General features: G+C 39.8%; 1 protein-coding gene across 1 annotated transcript; it reads left to right on the top strand.

The window, feature by feature from the left end:
* Nucleotides 1-1,949: 1,949 nt before the first annotated feature.
* Nucleotides 1,950-21,934, top strand: LOC126602194 (protein DETOXIFICATION 27-like). Its single transcript, XM_050269028.1, has 8 exons — nt 1,950-2,335; nt 2,478-3,019; nt 3,128-3,214; nt 3,343-3,399; nt 20,438-20,676; nt 20,893-21,011; nt 21,405-21,494; nt 21,582-21,934. The coding sequence occupies exons 1-8, from the start codon at nt 2,039-2,041 to the stop codon at nt 21,657-21,659; spliced, it is 1,509 nt and encodes a 502-aa protein (XP_050124985.1). The 5' UTR covers nt 1,950-2,038; the 3' UTR covers nt 21,660-21,934.
* The last annotated feature ends 1,926 nt before the right edge of the window (nt 21,935-23,860 follow it).

Here is a 23,860-nt window from a genome sequence, read left to right as displayed (position 1 = left end):
AAAATTTGAATGAAAAAAATGGCACAGAGAGCGGAGAAGGAAGAGACGGAGTTCAAGGTCCCCAAAACGCTAACGCATTGCGTCAACAACTGTGGCATCACCGGCAATCCTTCCAACAACAACATGTGCCAGAAGTGCTTCAACACCGCATCGGCCGCCGCCACCGCCACTTCATCGTCGTCGTCAACGGCGATTGTTTGAGACAAAATAAAGGAGGATGGAGAAGCAAACGGAGACAAAGAAAGAGGAGATGGAGGGATGCCAACGTCGGTGAGAAGATCGGAAGTGGTGGTGTCAAGGCTGGTGGGTGCCTTAATAACGTGGTTGACGTCGTCCTGACGTCAGCCCACGTCAGACAGCCTTCGGGCGCTCGGTCCGGCACAAATTCACGGGCCTGCTCAGGCTCGCTCGCCAGCCAATGCTGAACTTCCTCCCTCGGGCAATCAGGCCCTGTTCCGCAGCTTGTCCCTGGAGCAATTGCTCCCGTTGGAGCTGCTCTTATCCCAATCTATTTCAATGAAGAGTGATCCCCGTAAATGGGATTCCAACTTGGACCAGACATTTCTATCGTTTTCCTCAAGTTTCTTCTGCAAAAAGAGTCGAAATTCCACCCAAATAGTTTCGAAATTCTGTAGAAATTAAACCGATATTTCCATCATAATCTCTAAAATTTTGAAGTTATTCCGCCGAACATTATTTTTCACATAATGTTGAAATTAAACCAAAATTATGGTGGTTTTTCAATGTTGAAATTAAACCGATATTTCCATCATAATCTCTAAACATTGAAAAACCACCATAATTTCAACATTATTGTTTTGCCAATTTGCACATAACTATAACCAACCTTGTATTTGGTTGGTAATTTTCACCATGTAACTGTTTTTAAATGTCTTTTTCTTTGTTGATAAATTTAGTAATAAGTTGTATATGGGATCCTAGTTTTTTTCCACGAAGAAAAACAATTACCCAAAGAAGAGAGAATGCTAAAACTAAATTTATAGGAGTGTTCACAAAAGCAAAAATGCTATTCTTATTACATTTTTTATGTCATTAGCATCCATATTTACGTATTGGGACCAATCGTTGTCACTAGCAATCATATTTACGTTTTCAAGCTATTTAGTATTATGGTCTAGTGATATTCTCTTTCACTTGTAAGTAAGAGGTCTTATATTCGATTCTCACGCAAGAGCAAATTTAAACCACATTATTACTAACCCTTAATATAAATAATATCATTTGTTAAAAAAAAATATTTACGTTTTCAAGGCAAGTATTCAAAGGAATTGCCACTCTTTAATTTTTATTTTTATCTGCTGTCACTTACCAGTAAAAAAAACCTCCATTATATAAAAAGTCGAAAAAGCAGTGACGTCAACCGCCTTAAGGCCCTCAAGAGAAATGTGAAACGTAGAAGGCTCTGGAGTCATTCAGATTTTCCAGCACACCAACTTTTTCAAACAAGAATCCAATTTGGCAACAACTTCTTTGAGAAAGAATTGGTCAATCCTACTCTTTTGGTAACAGTACACCACCTAGCTATACCATTATCTAATAGGATACTACTTGCATTCGGTTTGGAGTTCAAATTTCATAGTCGTACATGTGTCTTCATTTATTTCTACATAAAAATCATCTGAATTGGATATTGTTTAGTTATTCAAATGGTAAGTAATAATTAATAGTGAATCTTCCATTGTTTTGAATGATTTTTTATAAAGATAATATTTAAAAGAAGGTTAAGACATTAAAAGATTCCAATTATGAAATTTTTATAGTATCTAGGGAGGCAGATTCTCTGCCCTCCTGTTTTGTGTGATCACGGTTAAGTCACGTCAATATTTTATATTATTATTTTTTTTATAGAGATAATAAAACAAAAAAAAAATAGTAATAAAATGTTAACGTGATTTAACCTTGACCACACAATGAAGCGGGCACAGGAAATGGAACCTCCCTCTTCTAGACGTCTTTAATGTTTCTGATAGACAACTAAGCGCCGTACGACATTAAAAAACTACCTTATTTCTCTAAAATGGATGGCAGCAACAACAGAGATGAAAACAATGATCTTGCTCTATCCCTATTGCCAGAATCGGTACTGCCCCGGAATGGTGCGGAGGACAAAGATGAGAAACAAGACCTTTCAATAAGAGTCTGGATAGAGACCAAGAAGCTATGGCAAATAGTTGGTCCTGCAATCTTCAGCCGTCTCGCTTCTTACACCATGAACGTCATTACCCAAGCCTTCGCCGGCCACCTCGGCGAGGTTGAACTAGCTGCCATTTCTATTGCCAACACTGTGATTGTCGGCTTCATTTTCGGACTTTTGGTACGGAACACTCACTCTCTGTTTCAGTGGATTGAATATGTCATCAGACTATTAATCTAAAAACAATTGATAATTAAATTCAAAACCCTAATTTGAGTTTGTGATCTCTGACTGTTTCATAATTTAATTATGTGCCTATTAGTTAGGCATGGCAAGCGCACTAGAAACGCTTTGTGGGCAGGCCTTTGGAGCCAAAAGGTACCACATGCTTGGGATATACTTGCAGAGGTCATGGATCGTGTTGTTTCTATGCTGCTTAGCCCTTTTACCTGTTTACATATTCACCACTCCAATACTTAAACTGCTCGGGCAGACCGACGAGGTGGCGGAGCGGTCAGGAGTGGTGGCGCTGTGGCTCATACCCCTCCACTTCAGCTTTGCTTTTCAGTTCCCATTGCAGAGGTTTTTGCAATGCCAGCTCCAGAACATGGTTATTGCTTGGGTTTCTTTTGTGGGGTTGTTGATTAATGCATTCACAAGCTGGCTTTTAATCTATGCGTTGGACTTTGGGGTTGTCGGTGCGGCCATTGCTTTGGATATTTCTTGGTGGTTTTTGGCTTTGGGGCTCTACGTGTATGCTGCTTGTGGTTGGTGTCCTCAGACTTGGACTGGTTTCTCTATGCAAGCATTTTCTGGGCTTTGGGAATTTATCAAGCTTTCTGCTGCCTCTGGTGTTATGCTCTGGTACTTTTTTTTAGCACTTTATGTACATTTTTTCAATTGTAATCTTTTCATAGTTCGGGTTTTTATTGATGCTTTGCAGGTTTTGTTATGTATGATTTATATGTGCAGTTTGGAGAACTGGTACTACAGAATATTGATATTGATGACTGGTTACTTGAAGGATGCCACTATTGCTGTGGATGCCTTGTCAGTTTGGTATGAGATTCTATTTTGTACTATTGCAACTCTCTTATTAATTTGTTTAAACCAACTTTAATTACTCAAATTTAGCTTTCAAAAATTACAATTTAAGTTAATACGTATGATCTGCTCTAATTATGCAGCATGACTATAAATGGGTGGGAGCTCATGATTCCTCTAGCCTTCTTTGCTGGAACAGGGTACCATATTCTTTAAACTCCTCCTATTTTTATTCTTTATTTTTTTTAACAGAAAAATTAAGTTAGAAAATAGTTTTGTGGAATGATTTCGAACCATACATATCAAAATTGATTATAGATACAACTTCTTTAGGAAAATTCCCAAAAAACCAATAAAAAAGTTATTACAAAAATATTCTGAGTTCACAAAAGGGTCAGCTGCCCCTAACCTCTTTCAATACGTACCTTTCACACTTTTACAAAAACAATTATAAAAAAATAAGTAGAGAGGATAAAAAACTGTAATTTTAATTTCTTAAACACTGCATGAATTTGAGTGATACGAAAAATATATGATTAATTGAAAATAAAAAATCAAATAATTGTGGAAATCTAATATCATGTAAAGTTTTGAGTTGAGGAAGCTCATCTTCATGTTGTGGATAATTAATGACCATCACTTCACAGTCATAAATGCCTTTTGGTGTATTAGAAAAAATTGTCGGGACCCTTGTTTGTCCTTTTCATAAAACCACTTGTCAATCGAACTTTGCCAAGATATAAAACCATGTTGACCGTTAGGTTGCAGAAAACCTTGTTTTCAGCCAAGTTACCATTTGCATACTTTAACACGTCCTGCCAAAAAGGACAAATAATGCAACTATAAAGCATCGCAAACAATTAAGTTTTTCATTTGTCACGAAAAATCAACGTTTGCGGCCCGAGAAATGTTAGCAATTTTTGTATTGACTTTGCGTATGAATAATATGAATTTCAAGAAGAATAATCATCAAAAAATCACAACACTAATTATGTCCTGCCAAAAAGGATAAATAATGCAACCAAAAAGCATGGAAAACAATTAAGTGTTTCATTTGTCACGTAAAATCATCGTTTACAGCACGAGAAATGTTAATCTTATTCTCATTTTAAAAAAAAATTACGAATATGCTTCAACATGAATTCGATTCTGGCTTCTCTCTGTTTCACTTCCTCCCTAATTCAATTTGTCTCATTCTACCTATGGATTAGCAAATCAACCATAAATGGGTACAAGACGCTAAATTAAGAATGGATTCTCCCAGCATAATCCAAACCCTATCACAAAGACTCCTTCAAAAGTTAAGGGCATGTGTTGGTATCGTATTAAAAAAAATTCATAATTTTTCATAACATTTCTTAAGATCCAAAAACTTGTATGGTAAGAGATTCAAAATTGTTTTTGAATTTTAATAGTTAAACGAAAGCAAAATATCTTACAACAATTGACACGTCCCAACCCAGATATCCAAATGACACCTAGATGGCACGTGATGGTCGACACCTAAGGGTGACGAAAGCCATGAGTATGTGAAACGGTGGGGATATAAAGGAATAAACAATTCAAAAACTATGCAAGCAATAACATTCACAAGCAGATGCAACACAAAACAAAACAGAAGTAACTGTAATCCCATTTAAACAATAAAAGAAACAGAGTATTCAACGTTCACAAATCTGAATAAAGATGTACAAATATGTCCAGAGCATACCACTACACGGAGGTGCTAGAGAAAGTAAGACATCAAGTAACAAATGATAAAAAAAAATAAAAAAAAATAAAAGAAAAAAAAGCCATACTCAAAAGGAAGGATGCAAGTCACTGGTAGGGAAACGCCTCGATGCTCGGGTCGTACTTTTCATCACTATGTCCTGAGGGGGTGCAAAACAAAAAAAGGTGAGTAGACCATAATTTATATTAATACTAATATTATGAAAAACCGATTTCTTACTGAACATACTAATCCCCTGTTTTGAAAACATATATAATTCTACATATAAGTTTTCTGAAACGCTAACATGCCATAAAATCATTCGTAAAACAAGTACGAGTAAAACCATGCTCAATAATTGTGCTACCATCGCCTAAAGGCAAATCCATAAACCTCATCAATATTGTACTCTCTAGGGGAATCATAGTCGCCTGAAGGCAGTACAGGTCCATCACCAAAGGTGAAGTTGTACGACACTGGGTTATGCCAATGAAGAAACATGGTAGGCCCCATCACCCGAAGGTGAAGTTGTACGACTCTAAGTTACGCCGGAGAAGAAATGCATAACATCACACACACCGACACTAGCCCCGAGCTAGTGAAGCTAGGGGTATATCATCAATATCATCAACTCCTCATTCGCCTAAAGGCAATACATGTCCATCACTCGAAGGTGAAGCTATACAACACTAGGTTACGCCAGTGAAGAAACATGGCAGGCCCCATCACCCGAAGGTGAAGTTATACAACTCCGGGTTACACCGAAGAAGAAATATATACATAAATATCCTCAACTGTGTCTTATGGCCATAGACATCTACATACCTGTGTTGTGTGGATGTGTTGTATGATAACCAGCTAGATAAGCACTGAAAACATACCTCAAAAGCTCATATCAAATCCGGAGTTCACAAGCTCAAAACCTTATTTCATAAATCGAAGATAATTCACATTCATAAATCCAAATAAATCACAATCGTAAATCCATAGAATTTCATAAGCGAAAACCCAATATTTCATAACCTTTAGTAAAATGTAAATTTGATAAATCATGATTATCTCATAAACTATAAATGTAGAAATCCAGAAAATATAATATAAAACATATTTGATGCATGAAATATGAAATGCATGCAAGCCTAACATTTTATAAACACATGCAAGTTTAGAAGGGGTCCACTTATAAGTATTCCACTACTAGAGAGCCACTGGAACTAGAGAGGAATGGATCGCTTCCAATCGATGCACCTAAATACAAAGAGAGTACATTTAATAAAACTCTACTAAAACGATGGAATTTCAGAATATGGACAGCGGATTCGGATTCGGCACGTCGAAAAACATAAGTGAAGATCTCGGGTTCCCCCACACTTTGCCACGCATCGAGTTGAGTTGCCGAAAAGTTTGCCGGAAAAGTCGTCGGCGCCACCATGGACGGCGGCGGAGCACAGTACATTCGACGGAGGTGCATGTGCTCCACACACCGGTCATAATGCGCACCCACGCTCAGGCCACGTGCTGACCCAATAGACTGGGTTAGATTCGAGTCGGATCTGGGTTTGGGCATGGGTTCTAGGTAACTGGATTAAACCGGTTATCAATTTGGGTTTTAGGCTTGGGTTATTAGGTTTGGGCTTGGGTTTAAGCCTAATGGATTGGGCCTGGTTCTGGTTTGGGCTGGGTTTAGAGTTGGGTTGTGGGTCACGGGTCGGGTTGACCCAATTTCAGGTAGTGGGTTCAACCACAATCTGGGCAGACTTTCCGAGCTCTGTTTGAGCTCGATTATACATCATTTGCATTGATTCAAAAGTAGAAAAAAAAGATACAAAGATAAGGAACAAGAGTATACCAAGATGAGATCAAGTTGAGGTCAGGATCGGCTGGAAAATGGCCTACAACTTATGATCCTTCGTCGAAAAACTGGGAAAATGATTCCTGAGTTGGTTTCTGCGTCAAATGTCACCAAAATGTTTCAAAAACTACGTAAACTTACTCCTAAACACGATCTAAGAATATTTAGAGTTGTTATCAAGCTCACCTCATCGAAAAATGAGAAGAACTCGCCGAATTTACTTTTTGCACAGTGAAGGTAATGTGCAACAAATGAGAGAGAGAAGTGAGGGTTTCTCCTAGTTATGGGCTCATAGAATTCGTAAGGGAAGAAATGGTGGTGGTGTGAAGGTCGCCGGAGGGAGAAAGGCCGGTGAGGGTGTTCTCTAAGAGGGTTTAGGGTGTAAGTGAAAGAGAGACATGGAGAGAGTGAGAGTGTTCTAAAGAGAGAGGGTTCATGGGTGGGGAAGAAAACACCCAGAAATGGGGTGGGAAAATGCCACGTGTCAGCCATGTAGAGGCCTAAAATGGAGAAATATCTCCACTGGTAAAATTATCAAAATGCCCTTGTCGTTCAAAAATCATAAAAGTTTCATTTTAACTCCAAATTCGATTCTAGTCACGCCTACATGCTTATATCGATGAGAACTACAAAAATAAAATAAACAAAAAAAATTAATACATCAACGGACGAAAGTCAATGAAGGTCAACCTTTCCGTCATTAAGGGTATTTTCATAATTTTAACTAAGAATATTAAACTTTCAAAACGAGTTGTTACAACAACTCCCCATTGATTCAAGAAGTACTATATCATAAGGCAGACATAAATATTAAATAGAAGATCAGATGAGAGAGAGATTAGATAGAAAGAAGAGAGAAAATGAGAGATGATAGAAAGAACAAAGAGATTCAGGGGGAGGAGGGGAAGAAAGACAAATGTGAGAGAAAAAGCAAATAGAGGAGAGAGAAATATAAGAGAGATTCGAGGGATGGGGGAGGAGAGAAAAAGAAAGGAGAGAGGAAGAGAGAAAGGAAAGCAAGAGCATCGATGAGTTTCGTCAGATGTGGGGAGAAGATAGAGAAATGAGAGAAAATTAGGAGACAGGAGAGAGAAATAGGAGGGAGATATGGAGAGGAGGAAATAGTAAGAATAAGATAGGATAGAGAGAAAAATCAGAAGAGGAGATGAGAGAGAAAAATAGTGGGCTTAGAGTTTAAAAACTCTAAAACTCACTTTTTGTGTTTTTTAGTAATAGACTAATTTTCAAGTTAGTTTTTGAGTTTAATTTTTTGAAAACAATCATACCAAACAAGTATTTAAGTTGTAAAACTTAAAAAGTGTTATTGAGTCTAAAAAGTTGAATTCAAGTAAAATACTAAACATACCCTAAAGTTTTTGTTGCCTAAATCCTGAGAGACAGAAGTTGAATCCTCTCACCCTTTTTTTGTTTATTCATCTACGAATAATATGTAAGAGACTTGAATCTAAAAAACTAGATAAAACTAGTTTGGTATTGCTATGTTAAAAAAATAAAAATAAAAAAAAACCCTACTTCTTCTGTGTTAAGAGAATAAACAACTGTAAAATAAAGTTGATGAGTGTTTGGTAAACTTTTTTTGTAAAAGTACTTTAACAAAAAAAATAGTGTTAAGAGTATTGGTATTTAATGTGATATAATAATTGCCAAAGAGAAAAATGTAGGGGCAAAGATTGTAATTTTGTAAAATATGCATGGGTATTCTTTTCATCAGTGGCGAAGCCAAGAATTGGCGGGGGGAGGGGCGGGTTTAAATGGGTGCAAGGTTAAAAAAATGTAGACAATCAAATCCTTTTAAATAGTAGACAATAATAATGACGTTCATAATTTATTAATGTTAATTACAAACTACCACACTATGACGAACTTAGTGAAAATAAAAGAAATTCTTGTACTCTATGACGAATTTAATAATTGGGTACATACATGTGGTTTGGTCGATTGTACATATGTAATGGGTGCATAAGTACGTCGAATGTGTTAGTATAAACATATTGATGATGCGCAATTGTTTAAAATTGAGACACATAATGAATTGAAAAAAAAAAAAAAAAAAACTTTATCTACTAAAGCATGAACCAATATTTATCTAGCTAGCATACATAGTTCCAATTCCATATCGAAATTATTTGGAAAAATCTAGCCTTGAAATCATTCAAAAATTCCACGAGAAAGAAGAATAGAAGGATGTTAACACTAAGGCTTCGACGATCACGTGCTACTAAACGACAAAACAACGCATGGTCCCTGCTATCACACCTTTTATTAGAAACCAAAACGCACCGTTCTACTAAATTGTTTTTTCTTTACCCAGGTCTAAATGACGGCGTTTTGGCCTAGATTTTGAAAAATAGAAAACAGAAATGCAACAACGCTGTTGTTGTTGCAGAGCACCAAAAACCAGAGAACCAGATGGGATTGCTCACTTCCGACAGGACCAGAGGGGCGGAACCACCACTCCTGGGCTTGATTTCAATCGAGGGGAGAGGCGGCCGCCCCTCTTTGCTTCTCTGTAGCTTCGCCACTATTTGTCATTTGAAAATTTCACTAAATGGGCAATGATCACTATGCTTTGAAATAAATAAATAAAACACTTTTATCAGAAGCAATACTTTACTTCTACTTTTCTATGTTTTTCTGCTATCATTGACAGCAGTTTTTTAAAAAAGCATTTTTTTCTTGGCTTTTTATATTAGCACCCCACAAAATGTTGAATGCTCCCCACATTAAAATTTAATATTAATGACTTATTTACTCTACTATGCAATGACAATTTTGACCTTATTAGGTTTAAAATAATAATAAAATTAACTTTTAACATATTATTTATCTCCTTCAACTATCAAAACTCATCACACCGTCCATTGTTGAATAAAACTCTAAGCAATGAAACTACAAAAATGTTGATTAAGAAAAATTATTTTTGACGAATGAAACACGAAATTGGTGTTTCGAAACTTTGAAATCATTATTATTGTTATTGACAAACATTCAAATGAACCTAAACATTTTTTCAAATTATTTAGTTTGAAATCATTCGGCAAACTAAAGTTTAGATGGTTTGAAATCATTCGGAAAAATTAAAAAAGATTGTTATAAGATTTGAGAAATGTGGGGTGTATAAAAAATGTGGGGTGTGTATAGAAAATGTAAGGTGTATATTAAGAATGTCGGGTGTGAGGATATTATGGGCAAGGAAGTGTGGTGTATTAAGTATGTGAGGTTTATTCAATAATTTGTGGGGTGCTAATATAATAAACCTTTTTTTTTTTACCAAATACATTTGATGTTCTAAATTTTTTTTAAAACTACTTTTTATAATACATCACAATCTCAAACTAACCCATAATTAGAAAAATGAAAAGTCGTCAAATGTAATCGGACGTGAAACGTCAATGATAGCTCATTAATTCTTTTGGGTCTCCTTCACCAAGAGATTCAGCTCATTTATTTTTACTCCCACTTTTATCTTCACCTTTATTGCATGTCTCTCAGTCTTTAATTTTCTCCGTTCTTTTTTATTTATTTATATTTTTTTAATATAAAAACAGCATTATTATTGGAGACCCATTCAAATACAATGGATGTAAACGGAAGGATTAGGCAAGTTGAACTCCACATATGTTTGTGTTTGGGATAAAATCTGAACTTTGGGCCAGAGAGAAAGTCGGCCCAAACCCAAGGCCCAGAGGAAAACTTAGGAGGCAGGAAAGAGGCTTTCGGCTAGGCACAAGTTACAAAGGCCACCTGCTTACCTGCTCAAAGACCACAGGGGGTAGGCTATTCAGTCACTACACAGCCCAATAAAGTACTTTATTGGTGGCATTCATGTAAAAAAGCTAGTGAGTCATCACCAAACCGCATTCGGGCACCGCTATTGCTACAGGAACCCAAGCTGAAGTCGTCTATAAAAGGAGGAAGAGAAGACAGAATTAGGGACACTCAAACAAACAAACAAAAGCCAAAACTCTGCTCAAGCCAGATTTGCCTTCAACGAAGCTGTAGTCAGCACAAGCCTTCATCCCATTCGGGATAAACCTTCCCAAACCCCTGTAATAGCTCTGCTACCTTGTTCATGGTGGTATCGATTCATTTTGTATCCTCTTCTCCCCCGTCAACCCCTCTAAAAGCTTTCAGACCTCTGACAAAGCCACAAAGATAGATTTTGTAAGAAGTTCAGCCTTGGCCGATAAGGTTCAAACTTACCCGACTATCTTTGCTCTGTCTTTGTCTTTTCTTTCTTTTAAAAGCACAATAACATGTTATATATTCCCAGTTATATACAAGTTATTTCTAGCAAAGTCATAATGAAAATGAGTCTTCAGCACTTGAATCCGATCTGAATCGCGTCAGAGTTCAAATCAGATCTAAGTCTTAAGCCCGGCGGGCATGTAATTTAAAGATCAGTTTAAAAGTCCTTGGCCTCAAGGCATAAAAAAGAACTCTATGTGGACTCAACCTATCCACGACAATCCTTGATAAGCGAGAAGTCCGAAGTTACTTGGGGCGCAAGTAATCAATCTATTTCTCCGTTTTGTTGCTATTATATCTTGATTCGTAGAAAAGGCTTAAGCATGGAGTGAATTCTGATAGAAAGCCTCAAGGCCTACACCTAAGGCCCCACGAAGACATCTATTTAGCTTCATTTCATGTTGCGGTCTAGTTGGTCCGAGTATAAGGATTAACTCTGATGGGAAGCCTCAAGGCCTATACCTAAGGCCCTACAAAGGCACTCATTTGGGTTCGTCCTACCTCTTGGATTCAGATAATCAAAGGTATAATAGTGATAAGACTTTGGCAACCATAAAAGACCAAATATGATACATCCAAGCGCTGGTTTAGTTTGACAGGAAGCCTCAAGGCCTATACCTAAGGCCCCACAAAGGCACCTGTTATATCTAACTTGGTTTCTCGGGCGTATACATATTCAATCAAAGCTTAACACCCATTCAACATCTGCCATACTGAAGATGGCAGTGGCACGCCTTAGCACGACAAAGTTAATCTTGATTGTGAGCCTTAAGGCCTACACCTAAGGCCCCACAAAGGCACCCTTTCAAATTAACTCTGTCCTTCTCTTTCAGAACTGCCCGACGAGCCTTGCCCGAAGTGTGTCTTGCCCGACCAAGATCTGCCCAACAAAGGCTTGCCCGAGCGAGCCCGAGAAGAAAGCGGAAGTACGACAGATACCCTCAACCGACGCCATTCTCCCAGGGGAGCTGTGTGCTCGTCCGCCAGGAGATTCCTGCGACGAACATAGTTTTGGCACGCCCGGTGGGATCCTCTGATCTGAAGATAAAGATAAACATACCAGAAGATTTACAGAATACATTGTTTCAAATGCTACAGAGACTGAATGAAGCCTCCCTAGGCTCTAGAAATGAGACAGGTTTGGCTCCTCCCAAAGGAGAAAGACACAGGACTACCCAACCAGATGAGGTAGTCATAGTCAACCCTGTGTTGCCCTTTTCTGAAGCCCCGGTAAACATGCTCAACATGACCTGGGCAGAGAAAGGAAAAGGGAAAATTATAAGGGAAGAAGAAGAAGGGAAACTAGCCAAACGACCTACGGAAGGGATAGGCAAACCATCCGAGTACCCAAAGGCTGCCATAATCAAAGGGCTGGTTATGTGTAGTAAATGCCAGTGTGAATGTGAACTCGAGATTCCCCCAGCTGGAGTCCTTATTGATCACGAGTTAATTAAAAGAGAAGCCCGCGAAAAGCTTAAGCAGGCAACAAGAAAAAATACTTCCCGAAGCGTTTTTCAACGTTTAGGAGGTGATTCCCAACCCAAGGCGTTGTCAGAAGTATTTCGAAACTATGAAGTTTCTGACGAGTTTCGAAACTATAAAGTTTCTGACGAGGCAGAGGACATGGAAGCCAAACTCCAAAGAAGTACAGAGCAGCTTCAAAATGGCCAAAAGGGGAAGGAAGTCAGAAGAACTGATGGGATAGCTAATCCTGTTAAGAAAGCAACTCCTGCATATCGTGGGCGGAAATGGTATGTAGTTGGAAAAGATGGGCAGCCCACCAGACCAATGGGAGCATCCATGGTCAGAAGGGTTCAAAGGCAGCACAAAGCCTACATGAATTCCCTGATGACCCCCATCACCTCTGAAGCCTCAAAAAATCAAAAGCCAGAGAGGGCAACATCTGGAAGTAGTAGTCAGCTTCGTTGGCGAAGTAAGAAGGAAGTAGAAAGGGCCAACGGCAAGACGGAGGGTATGGGGAATCATGTGCCACAAAGCCAACATCCTGGCAAGTATAGGATCTTAAGAAGGGCTCAGGAAGATCTGACTATGATGCCAACACCTGGTTGGAGGCCAGGGCCCACCCATGAGGAAACTGTTGCATCTGAGAGGAGACCAACCTTTTTGCCTTTGGATCCGTTTGGTGAAGTTCCAAAGCAAGCGCTGTACGGAGACATGAATCAACCACAACAGGAAGGGATACCAGAGCCCTTACTACCAGCCGATGCAATGGCCTGGTTAGACGAGTTCATGGATCACATTGGGAGCAAGAAGGAGGACTTGCTCGAACCCAGCAACTTCCACATCAACATGACGTATGTATTATCCGCCATGTTTGGCGCCAGGCCTGACCAGCCCGCTACCATGGAAGGTGATTATTTAACAACTAAGCCGATGATGGCTCACGTCAATGTGGAGGTAGTTACAGAGGAAGAGTCAGGCAAGGTTGAATCCTCAAAAGTACCTAAAGGTGGTCCCCTACGGATTTACACAGATAAAATGGTGTTCAGCCGCCCAAGTATTTCGTTGGCCAACCACCTGAAGCCTATATATGTTTCAGCTCATCTGGAAGGTGTACCTTTCAAAAGAATTTTGATTGATGGAGGAGCGGCTGTTAACATATTGCCAGCCAAGCAGATGAAGAGGATGGGGAGAAGCACTGAAGATCTTATTCCCACAGACCTTACAGTCTCGAGCTTTTCAGGTGCCATCACCAGGACTCATGGGATATTACCTTTGGAGGTAAATCTGGGGTCCAAGAAAATAATGTTGGCGTTCTTTGTAGTAGACTGCACTTCCACTTACGGGGCCCTACTTGGAAGAGATTGGATTCATCAAAGTTTAGCCATACCTTCTACTCTTCATCAACAAGTGGCTGTATACCACGAGGCAAGTACTGAAGGATCAAGCTTTTGGGAGTTGGTAGAGGCCGAATCACGGCCGTTCCTACCCTCAGCTAATGTTGCAGAAGCAAATTTCTACAATCCCAACGTGGGAATTTGGAAATGTTTAGGAGCTGATGAGAACGGCCCCCTACCAAGGTGACGGCCCGAAAGCTTCTAGAACAAGGGATGCTCCTTACCAAGGAGGAGTGGGAGAGACCCTGTCTTATACCAAACTCTCTATACCATCAATGATCGAACAAAAGAAGAAAGATCAGGTCATGGCAGTCAGATCCCTGATTAAAAGACTGTTGGTGTATGGAAAGGGAAGAAGACAGGAAGAAAAGCTCTTGGATAAAGAAGAGCAGGAGTGGCAGGGGAAAGTTTCTACCAGCCAGCAGGAAAATGAGGAAGAATCTTGCACAGAGGAGTTAGATAAGGCCATTCAAATGGCCGAATGCGTCTACGATATAGACGAGCCAGACGGTCTGCCCGAGAACCCGGAGTTAGTTGAATTTTTTTGTGCAGAACCTGATAAGCCACCTCCAGAAGTCCAAGATCCATTGGAAGTTATTGATCTAGGCACAGAAGAGGATCCGAGACCAATTCAAATCAGCGGTTTATTAAGGATTGAGGATCGGGCCAAGATTATCTCTCTTTTGCAAGAATTCAAAGATTGTTTTGCTTGGCATTACACCGAGATGCCAGGATTAGACCCAGCCTTAGTGGAACATAGAATGCCCATCAAGGAAGGATATAAACCTGTCAAGCAGGCACCACGAAGGATGTCAAAGGAGATAGAAGAAAAAGTCAAAGAAGAAATTGAAAGGCTGGTGAAAGCTGGCTTTATTAGACCAGCTAAATATGTAGAGTGGCTAGCCAACATTGTACCCGTTTTAAAAGCTATAACAAAAGCAGTACGGTGTTGTGTTGATTATAGGAATATTAATAGCGCCACACCAAAGGATGAATATCCCATGCCCATGGCTGACTTATCCATAGATGCTGTAGCAAAGCATAAAGTTTTATCGTTTATGGATGGAAATGCCGGTTACAATCAAATAAAGATGGCGCCAGAGGATATTCATAAGACAGCTTTTAGATGTCCTGGTCATGTGGGGGCATATGAATATCTGGTCATGCCATTCGGGCTCAAAAATGCAGGCGCCACGTATCAAAGGGCAATGAATGCCATTTTTCATGATTTAATTGGCCAAAGCATGGAGGTGTATATCGATGACATTGTGGTGAAATCTAAGACAGAAGAGCAGCATCTCGTGGACCTCAAGCAAGCATTGATGAGGATGCGGATCCACAAGTTGAAGATGAATCCAAAGAAATGCGCTTTTGGAGTAAGAGCGGGCAATTTTTTGGGATTCTTGGTGCATCAGAGAGGTGTGGAGGTGGACAAAAATAAGTCTCGAGCAATATTAGAGTCACTTCCACCTACCAACAAAGTACAGCTTCAGAGATTGCTAGGTAAAATCAACTTCTTAAGGAGATTCATTGCCAATTTGGCGGGCAAAATCCAGCCACTAACTCCGCTACTGAGATTGAAGGATAGGGAGAATTTTGAGTGGGGGCCAACCCACCAGCAGGCATTTGATAGCATCAAGGCTTACTTAACTTCCCCACCAGTACTGGTGCCACCTCAAAGGGGAAAGCCATTGAAACTATATATTTCTGCATCGGAAAGATCAATTGGGAGTCTACTAGCCCAGAATAATGAAGGAGGAAAAGAGCAGGCTGTGTATTACCTCAGCAGAATTCTGACCGAGGTAGAAACAAGATATTCTCCGGTGGAAAAACTGTGTTTGGCTCTATATTTTACTGCCAGCAAGCTAAGGCATTACATGCTACCTTGTCATGTGCACATTATCGCCAAAACAGATGTGATAAAGTATATGTTGTCAAGACCTATGCTAGCAGGGAGGATTGGGAAGTGGATTCTAGCATTATCAGAATTCAGTTTTTAGTACATACCCCAGAGGGCAGTCAAAGGCCAGGCAATTGCTGACTTCCTGACCGAACATCAGGAGTCTCAAAGCGAGGAAATCAATATCCCGGGAAGTTTAGAAGTTGCTAATGTATGGATCCCACCAAGAAGTGATGTTTCGGGCAAAGAAGATTGGATCCAGCAAGAGATAAGGAGAGTAGCAGGTCTTTGGATTACACCTTGGAAGCTATATTTCGATGGATCCTACACTCAGAAGGCAGCAGGAGCTGGAATTGTGATTATAAACCCTCAAGGGGTTTATCATTACTATTCCTTCCTACTTGATTATCAAGAAAATACCAATAATCGGGCGGAGTATGAGGCATTGATTATCGGCCTGGAAATCCTGATGGACTTGGGGGCAACTGAAGTAGAGATCTTTGGTGATTCAGAGTTAGTGATAAATCAACTAAATGGCGAGTTCAAATGCAGACATATCACTATGGCAGGGTACTATATGGCAGCAACACAACTGCTGAGTTTGTGGGAGTCTGAGATATCAGTCAATCACATTCCTAGGGGATCTAACTTGGCAGCCAATGAAATGGCGCAACTAGCTTCAGGAGTGCCAATGCAAGAAAGGAAGTATGGTGTTGATGTTGAGATCCAAACAAGAAACCTTCCCTCTATCTTAGATCGGAGGTTCAGTCTGGATGTAATGGTTCTAGTGACCGAGGTGGAAGATTGGAGGACACCTATTACTCAGTATCTGAAAGATCCTTCTTCACCCACAAGTAAGAAGAACAGGCAGCAAGCAACCAAGTATGTCTTGTGGACAAAAAATCTGTTGAGAAAGACCCCAGATGGGTTGCTATTAAAATGCTTAGGCCTAGAGGAATCCATGAGAGTAATGGCCGAAGTACATGAGGGAATATGTGGAGCACATCAAGCGGGAACAAAGATGAGATGGCTACTCAGAAGGTATGGTTATTTCTGGCCCGACATGGAAAAAGATTGTAAGTCCTATGCCCGCGGATGTGAAGAATGTCAGAGACATGGACCTCTCCAGCACGTACCATCAGTACCTCTCAATCCAGTGGTCAAGCCTTGGCCGTTCCGAGGATGGGCAATGGACTTCATCGGGCAGATTTATCCAGCCTCTAGTAAGGGACATACTTTCATGATTGTGGCAACGGATTACTTCACCAAATGGGTAGAAGCATCGGCAGTAAAATCCATAACTTCAGCCGTGGTCAAGAATTTTATTGAGACCAAGATCCTGCACAGGTATGGGGTGCCTGAAACTATAGTAACGGATCGTGGGCCATCTTTTATTTCAAAGGAGGTTGAAGAGTTTGCAAGCAAGTACAAAATAAAGATGATCCAATCCAGTCCATACTACCCTCAGTCAAATGGGCAAGCAGAGGCTAGCAACAAGATCTTGGTCAACATTATTAAAAGGATGGTGATTGATAGTCCAGAAAGGTGGCATGAGATGCTAGGGAACACGTTGTGGGCATACCGGACTTCTAAAAGAGCGGGGACAGGCACGACTCCTTATGCCTTGACTTTCGGGCAAGATGCAGTGCTTCCTATGGAAATCAACGTCAGTTCCGTAAGAATTCAAAACCAATTTGGGTTGCATAGTGCAGAATATATCGAAGCCATGTGTCAAGGTATTGAAGATCTGGATGCAGCCCGAATTGAAGCCTTGAACCAGATTCAAGAAGGAAAGATTGTTGTTGCCCGAGCTTATAACAAAAGGGTGAAGTTAAAGTCTTTCAAGGAAGGAGATTTAGCGTGGAAAGCGGTCCTCCCGCTAGGCGCTCAGCTGCGTGGCTTCGGGAAATGGAGCCCGACATGGGAAGGTCCTTTTATTATTAGTCGGGTTTTGAACAAAGGAGGATATTATCTAGCAGACCTCGAAGGCAATGAGCAGAAACACCCTATTAATGCAAAATTCTTGAAGAAATATTGTCCTACATTATGGGATGTTAGGGATTGCTATATCGAAGAGGGAGCAGAGTGAGACGGACCTTAGAAATTCACATACGGTATTTTGTTCATCCAAACATTTAAAGAAGGCAGAGATGCAGAAATAGATAAAAATACTTATTTCATGTCGACAAATTGATGAGATTACAAGATACCAAATCTTATGTATTACATTTGATCCTCTCTGAAAGTGTTGGTGTCTTCAACTGGTTTCCCGCTATCTTCTTGGTTGAAACCCAATCAGGTGATCGGGTTGTGCGGCCAACATGAGCTTGGTAGAAGACCCTCCCACAAGATCTTCACCATGTATGATGATGAAGCCCGACTTATCACCACAAGTTGTGGGAAGATCAGTCATCAAGAGGAGACCGCCTGACCAAGGGTGTTGGAGGTAGAGGGGTGATCGACCAAAGGTGTTGGAGGTAGCAATCATCAGGTCAAAACTTTCTTTTTTCTCACGAAAGGGGAGTTTCAGGAAACTCCACTCAAAACCTGAGGAACCCATTTCTCAGTGGGGAGACGGAAGGATTCAAGGTGGATGAAGGGTGAAGACCAAAATGAAGAAGAGGTGATGATTTGAAAAGGGTTTCAAAAGCCAGAATTTATAGAGAACCAGAAGGCAGTTTAAAGGTCGCAAGAAGCTCAAAGGGCACGCATGCTGTTATTCATTTAATGTTGGCGCTTGGGATCCCAACCTTAACATCAATTGAAGGGGGCACTGTTTGGGATAAAATTTGAACTTTGGGCCAGAGAGAAAGTCGGCCCAAACCCAAGGCCCAGAGGAAAACTTAGGAGGCAGGAAAGAGGCTTTCGGCTGGGCACAAGTTACAAAGGCCACCTGCTTACCTGCTCAAAGACCACAGGGGGTAGGCTATTCAGTCACTACATAGCCCAATAAAGTACTTTATTGGTGGCATTCATGTAAAAAAGCTAGTGAGTCATCACCAAACCGCATTCGGGCACCGCTATTGCTACAGGAACCCAAGCTGAAGTCGTCTATAAAAGGAGGAAGAGAAGACAGAATTAGGGACACTCAAACAAACAAACAAAAGCCAAAACTCTGCTCAAGCCAGATTTGCCTTCAACGAAGCTGTAGTCAGCACAAGCCTTCATCCCATTCGGGATAAACCTTCCCAAACCCCTGTAATAGCTCTGCTACCTTGTTCATGGTGGTATCGATTCATTTTGTATCCTCTTCTCCCCCGTCAACCCCTCTAAAAGCTTTCAGACCTCTGACAAAGCCACAAAGATAGATTTTGTAAGAAGTTCAGCCTTGGCCGATAAGGTTCAAACTTACCCGACTATCTTTGCTCTGTCTTTGTCTTTTCTTTCTTTTAAAAGCACAATAACATGTTATATATTCCCAGTTATATACAAGTTATTTCTAGCAAAGTCATAATGAAAATGAGTCTTCAGCACTTGAATCCGATCTGAATCGCGTCAGAGTTCAAATCAGATCTAAGTCTTAAGCCCGGCGGGCATGTAATTTAAAGATCAGTTTAAAAGTCCTTGGCCTCAAGGCATAAAAAAGAACTCTATGTGGACTCAACCCATCCACGACAATCCTTGATAAGCGAGAAGTCCGAAGTTACTTGGGGCGCAAGTAATCAATCTATTTCTCCGTTTTGTTGCTATTATATCTTGATTCGTAGAAAAGGCTTAAGCATGGAGTGAATTCTGATAGAAAGCCTCAAGGCCTACACCTAAGGCCCCACGAAGGCATCTATTTAGCTTCATTTCATGTTGCGGTCTAGTTGGTCCGAGTATAAGGATTAACTCTGATGGGAAGCCTCAAGGCCTATACCTAAGGCCCTACAAAGGCACTCATTTGGGTTCGTCCTACCTCTTGGATTCAGATAATCAAAGGTATAATAGTGATAAGACTTTGGCAACCATAAAAGACCAAATATGATACATCCAAGCGCTGGTTTAGTTTGACAGGAAGCCTCAAGGCCTATACCTAAGGCCCCACAAAGGCACCTGTTATATCTAACTTGGTTTCTCGGGCGTATACATATTCAATCAAAGCTTAACACCCATTCAACATCTGCCATACTGAAGATGGCAGTGGCACGCCTTAGCACGACAAAGTTAATCTTGATTGTGAGCCTTAAGGCCTACACCTAAGGCCCCACAAAGGCACCCTTTCAAATTAACTTTGTCCTTCTCTTTCAGAACTGCCCGACGAGCCTTGCCCGAAGTGTGTCTTGCCCGACAAAGGCTTGCCCGAGCGAGCCCGAGAAGAAAGCGGAAGTACAACAGATACCCTCAACCGACGCCATTCTCCCAGGGGAGCTGTGTGCTCGTCCGCCAGGAGATTCCTGCGACGAACAGTTTGGTCGTCAAACTACTCTTGTAGCCTTATTCTCTTAATTGCACAAAATGATAAGAAAGAACCAAGACCTAGAACTTAGTCATCAACTACAAATTTAGCCTACTTCATACTTGCTTAGAGCGATTAGAATAGAGTAATTTGTATATTAACTTTCTGACAAAATTAAAGCATTCCCAACTATATTCTTCTCTATGCCACTTTCAAATATGTAATGGTTTCTATGGCAGTGTTGTGAAATTCTTTTGATGAAACTCACAGGGTAAGAGTGGCAAATGAGTTGGGAGCTGGAAACTGGAAGGGAGCAAAATTTGCAACTAAGGTTTCTGTGGCAGAATCCGCTATTATTGGTGTCTTTTTCTGCATACTTATCATTGCACTCCACAACAAAATTGCGTACATATTCACCTCAAGTAGTGATGTACTCGAAGCAGTTGATCAGATGTCTTATCTCTTGGCCATCACAATTCTACTTAATAGCGTTCAGCCTGTTTTGTCAGGTTCGTTTTTATGTTAATTATTTGAATAACATGTATGGACGGTCTTATTGACCACATCTTATAAAATAAGTGAACTCGGACCTCAATTAGAAAGATAATCGTACACATATTGAATGCAGTCAAGCATATTATTGTAGCAATGAATTTCAATGTTAATTGGTTAGGTCTAATGTAAATTTTCTGATTATATTTCACACTTGGGCTCATAATCGACAGGAGTAGCTGTGGGTTCAGGATGGCAAGCATGGGTGGCTTATATAAATCTTTTCTGCTACTACATTGTTGGGCTTCCTCTTGGATTTGTAATGGAATGGATCTTCAACTTGAGCATTGGGGTATGTTATTTCATTTATTTCCCTCCATATAAAATTTTCTTATAATGTTCTCTCATTATATGATTTATCACATGATGACACTCGGGACACATGAAAGTGTAGCCCTTATAGCCAGTGAACCAATCATGGGTTCTTTGGTTTTTGGTACCAACATCTACTGATGGCACCAATGTTGCAGTTTTGCTTCTTGATTTTCAATTCATCGAGTGACTACCAAAGCAAAGAAATCTTTCTCAGTTGTCTGAAAGACCCTTCCATATTAATTATTATTTCATTTGGGCAATACTAGGGTCAATACAATTTGGTTTTCGTAATCTAATTTCCATCAACCACTGGAAGGAATAATGACAATATCTTTGCAATTTTATTCAAATATAATTGATGTAAAAACAGGGCATTTGGGGTGGAATGATATTTGGAGGAACTGGACTTCAAACATTGATATTGGCCATCATCACAATACGACGTGATTGGGAAAATGAGGTAATGATTGATTGAACTTAATTGAATATTCGACTTTTATCTCTTCGTTTAAACTCGTTCTCATACAAAATTGATTGAAAATTGCAGGCTGAAAAAGCCAACCAGCGTGTATTGAAGTGGTCAACCCCTACGCCAGACGGGCAATCAGAGGAACAAGTACATTAGCTGCAATTGCATTCACCATTTGTTAGGCTAGATTTTATTTTTTGAACTCTGAGGCCGACTTTCAACCATTGAAAATGAAAACAAAAACAAGAGAGGTGATGTGTTGTAATTAATGTTTAAAATATCAATATACGTAAAAATATTGATATTGTTGTAGGCCTATTTGGCATTGATATTGTTGTAGGTCAATTTGACTGAAGAATTGTGGAGAGATTGAGAGAGAGGGTGTGGCAAACATAGAGAGAATTGGGTGAATTATGCAGTGTGTTTTCTCACCCCATTATGCCTCTATTTATAGTAGTAGGAAGCTAAATTCTTTATCCCAATATGATTACAACTCTAATAGGATAATATATAATCTAAGAGATATATTAGAATCCCACGAGGATATCCAAGATAAATACACAATCACATTCCTAAACTATTAAGACTGCAACACACATTTTGAGCATGTAAATACTCAAGTAAATGATGCATCAGGTCTTCAACGATGAAGTAAGTTCAGTTGATGAAGTCGTCCGCACAATGAGCGAATGCATGTCTCAAATTAACAGAAGAATGCATAAAAGGTAAAACTCATAAAACGTCACTATGGGAAACCCCAAGGTGGGATAAAAACCCATAGACCAAGGAGAACCATGAGAAGCTGCATTAAGTCAAAACTATACATCTTCTGAATGCAAATAGCAAGCTCATAAGGGTATGACCAGCTCATGATTGGTGCCTCATCAAAACTTACTTAGGTAGAAAAAAACCTAGTGGGAATGCTCCTAATTGTAAGGAAAATGAGTACATTAAGATCACGTGAGTATACTTCTAAATACACCCCTTGAGTTTGACAAAATTTCCAAATAAGAACTATAAGCATTGCATATGAGATAGTTAGGCATACGAATTTCTCGGAAAAGCTTCTAGAAGATAGACTTTGGCAGTGACATCGTCTAGAGATTGGCAAGGTTATCGGGGATCAAATTGGTTGACTTCAATCTCCTGATGCTTTGCTAATGTGATGTAGACGTAATATTCCTTGGCGTTGACTTCGTTGATGTATCATGTCTTGGTCTGTTTGATACTGCGACATAGTCTTCATAGATCGTCATCGGGACTCAACAATAGATGAAAACATCAAGTACTTCATATATGCTCAACAAGAGTTCTTAACCATAACTGACTTGTGGCATAGTGAAGTAAGGTGAGTATTTGAACTATTCGAACATTTGGCAACTAAGGTCATATTGTGGACCTCCAAGATATTGCGGTATTTGTAACAGTAAAGACTTAATCATTTGGGGATTGTGCCTTGTGAGAGTTTGATAAGTAACCAGCGTCAGCATAACAAACAAGGCAAGCATCATTCCAAGGATCAGGGGGTTGGATTTGCTTGGGATGTGAAGGGATAAGCCTAATTCCATAGTACCTTTAGGGAAGCGAACATACGTCTTTAATACCAATTCAATGACTGAGGTGTAGGCACGGTGTTGCATCTTTACTGATAGATCAATAGCGAAAGAGATTGCCTATCAATAGCGAAGGAGATTGCCTATCTAATGAAATGAGCTAAGTACAACAAAAGCGCAAAGTTTAACTCAGATATGAAATTTCAGATTCCATAACCTTTTCAAAGGTTTTATTTACATATAATGTATGGGTATACTCAAAGGTAACACCTACTAAGTGTAGTTCAACTGTTAGACCAAAATGTCATCTAAACAACGCTTGGATGTCAAGTCAAGGCATAAACACGTTTTCTGAAGATCCATCATCTCAAACTTCATTTTCAGGTGCGAGGCAGTTTTCTCAAGCTCTTCCAGAGTCTTAGTGACATTCATGTCATCGACGCAAACTCTACAAATTCGGAATAAGACTTCTTAATTTAACACGTAAAGCATAAAATTCCATATCCCTAACTGATCAAATAATCACTTAGACTAGTATATTATATCTGCTGGATTGTTTCAATCATTAAAGTGAATGCCTCAAACGAGTTTAGAGAGTGTTCCGTGGTTTGGAACTATTTGAACCAGTCTATGTAATTCTTCAGGAACTTACATGTAAGCCTCTGTATTAATATCTTCATGAAGAAAAACTAACCATATTCATAATGCTGTTATTAATCATCAAGCGTAAGACGTGCATTACATCGCACTATTTCATTCATCTCATTACGCTTCATTTCCCACTTGTAACACAACAGGGTTACC

Source organism: Malus sylvestris, chromosome 15 (assembly GCF_916048215.2).
Source record: "Malus sylvestris chromosome 15, drMalSylv7.2, whole genome shotgun sequence".
In the NCBI taxonomy this organism is placed as follows: domain Eukaryota; kingdom Viridiplantae; phylum Streptophyta; class Magnoliopsida; order Rosales; family Rosaceae; genus Malus; species Malus sylvestris.
The sequence above is the reverse complement of the archived record's forward strand: the minus strand, read 5'-3'. Positions and strand labels throughout refer to the sequence as shown.

Bases quoted from the DNA above. Each gene is read 5' to 3' on its own strand.
- LOC126602194 (XM_050269028.1), top strand. From the start codon at position 2,039: ATGGATGGCAGCAACAACAGAGATGAAAACAATGATCTTGCTCTATCC. The intron at 20,677-20,892 runs GTTCGTTTTTAT...CATAATCGACAG, and splicing joins CGTTCAGCCTGTTTTGTCAG to GAGTAGCTGTGGGTTCAGGA. The intron at 21,495-21,581 runs GTAATGATTGAT...TGAAAATTGCAG, and splicing joins GACGTGATTGGGAAAATGAG to GCTGAAAAAGCCAACCAGCG.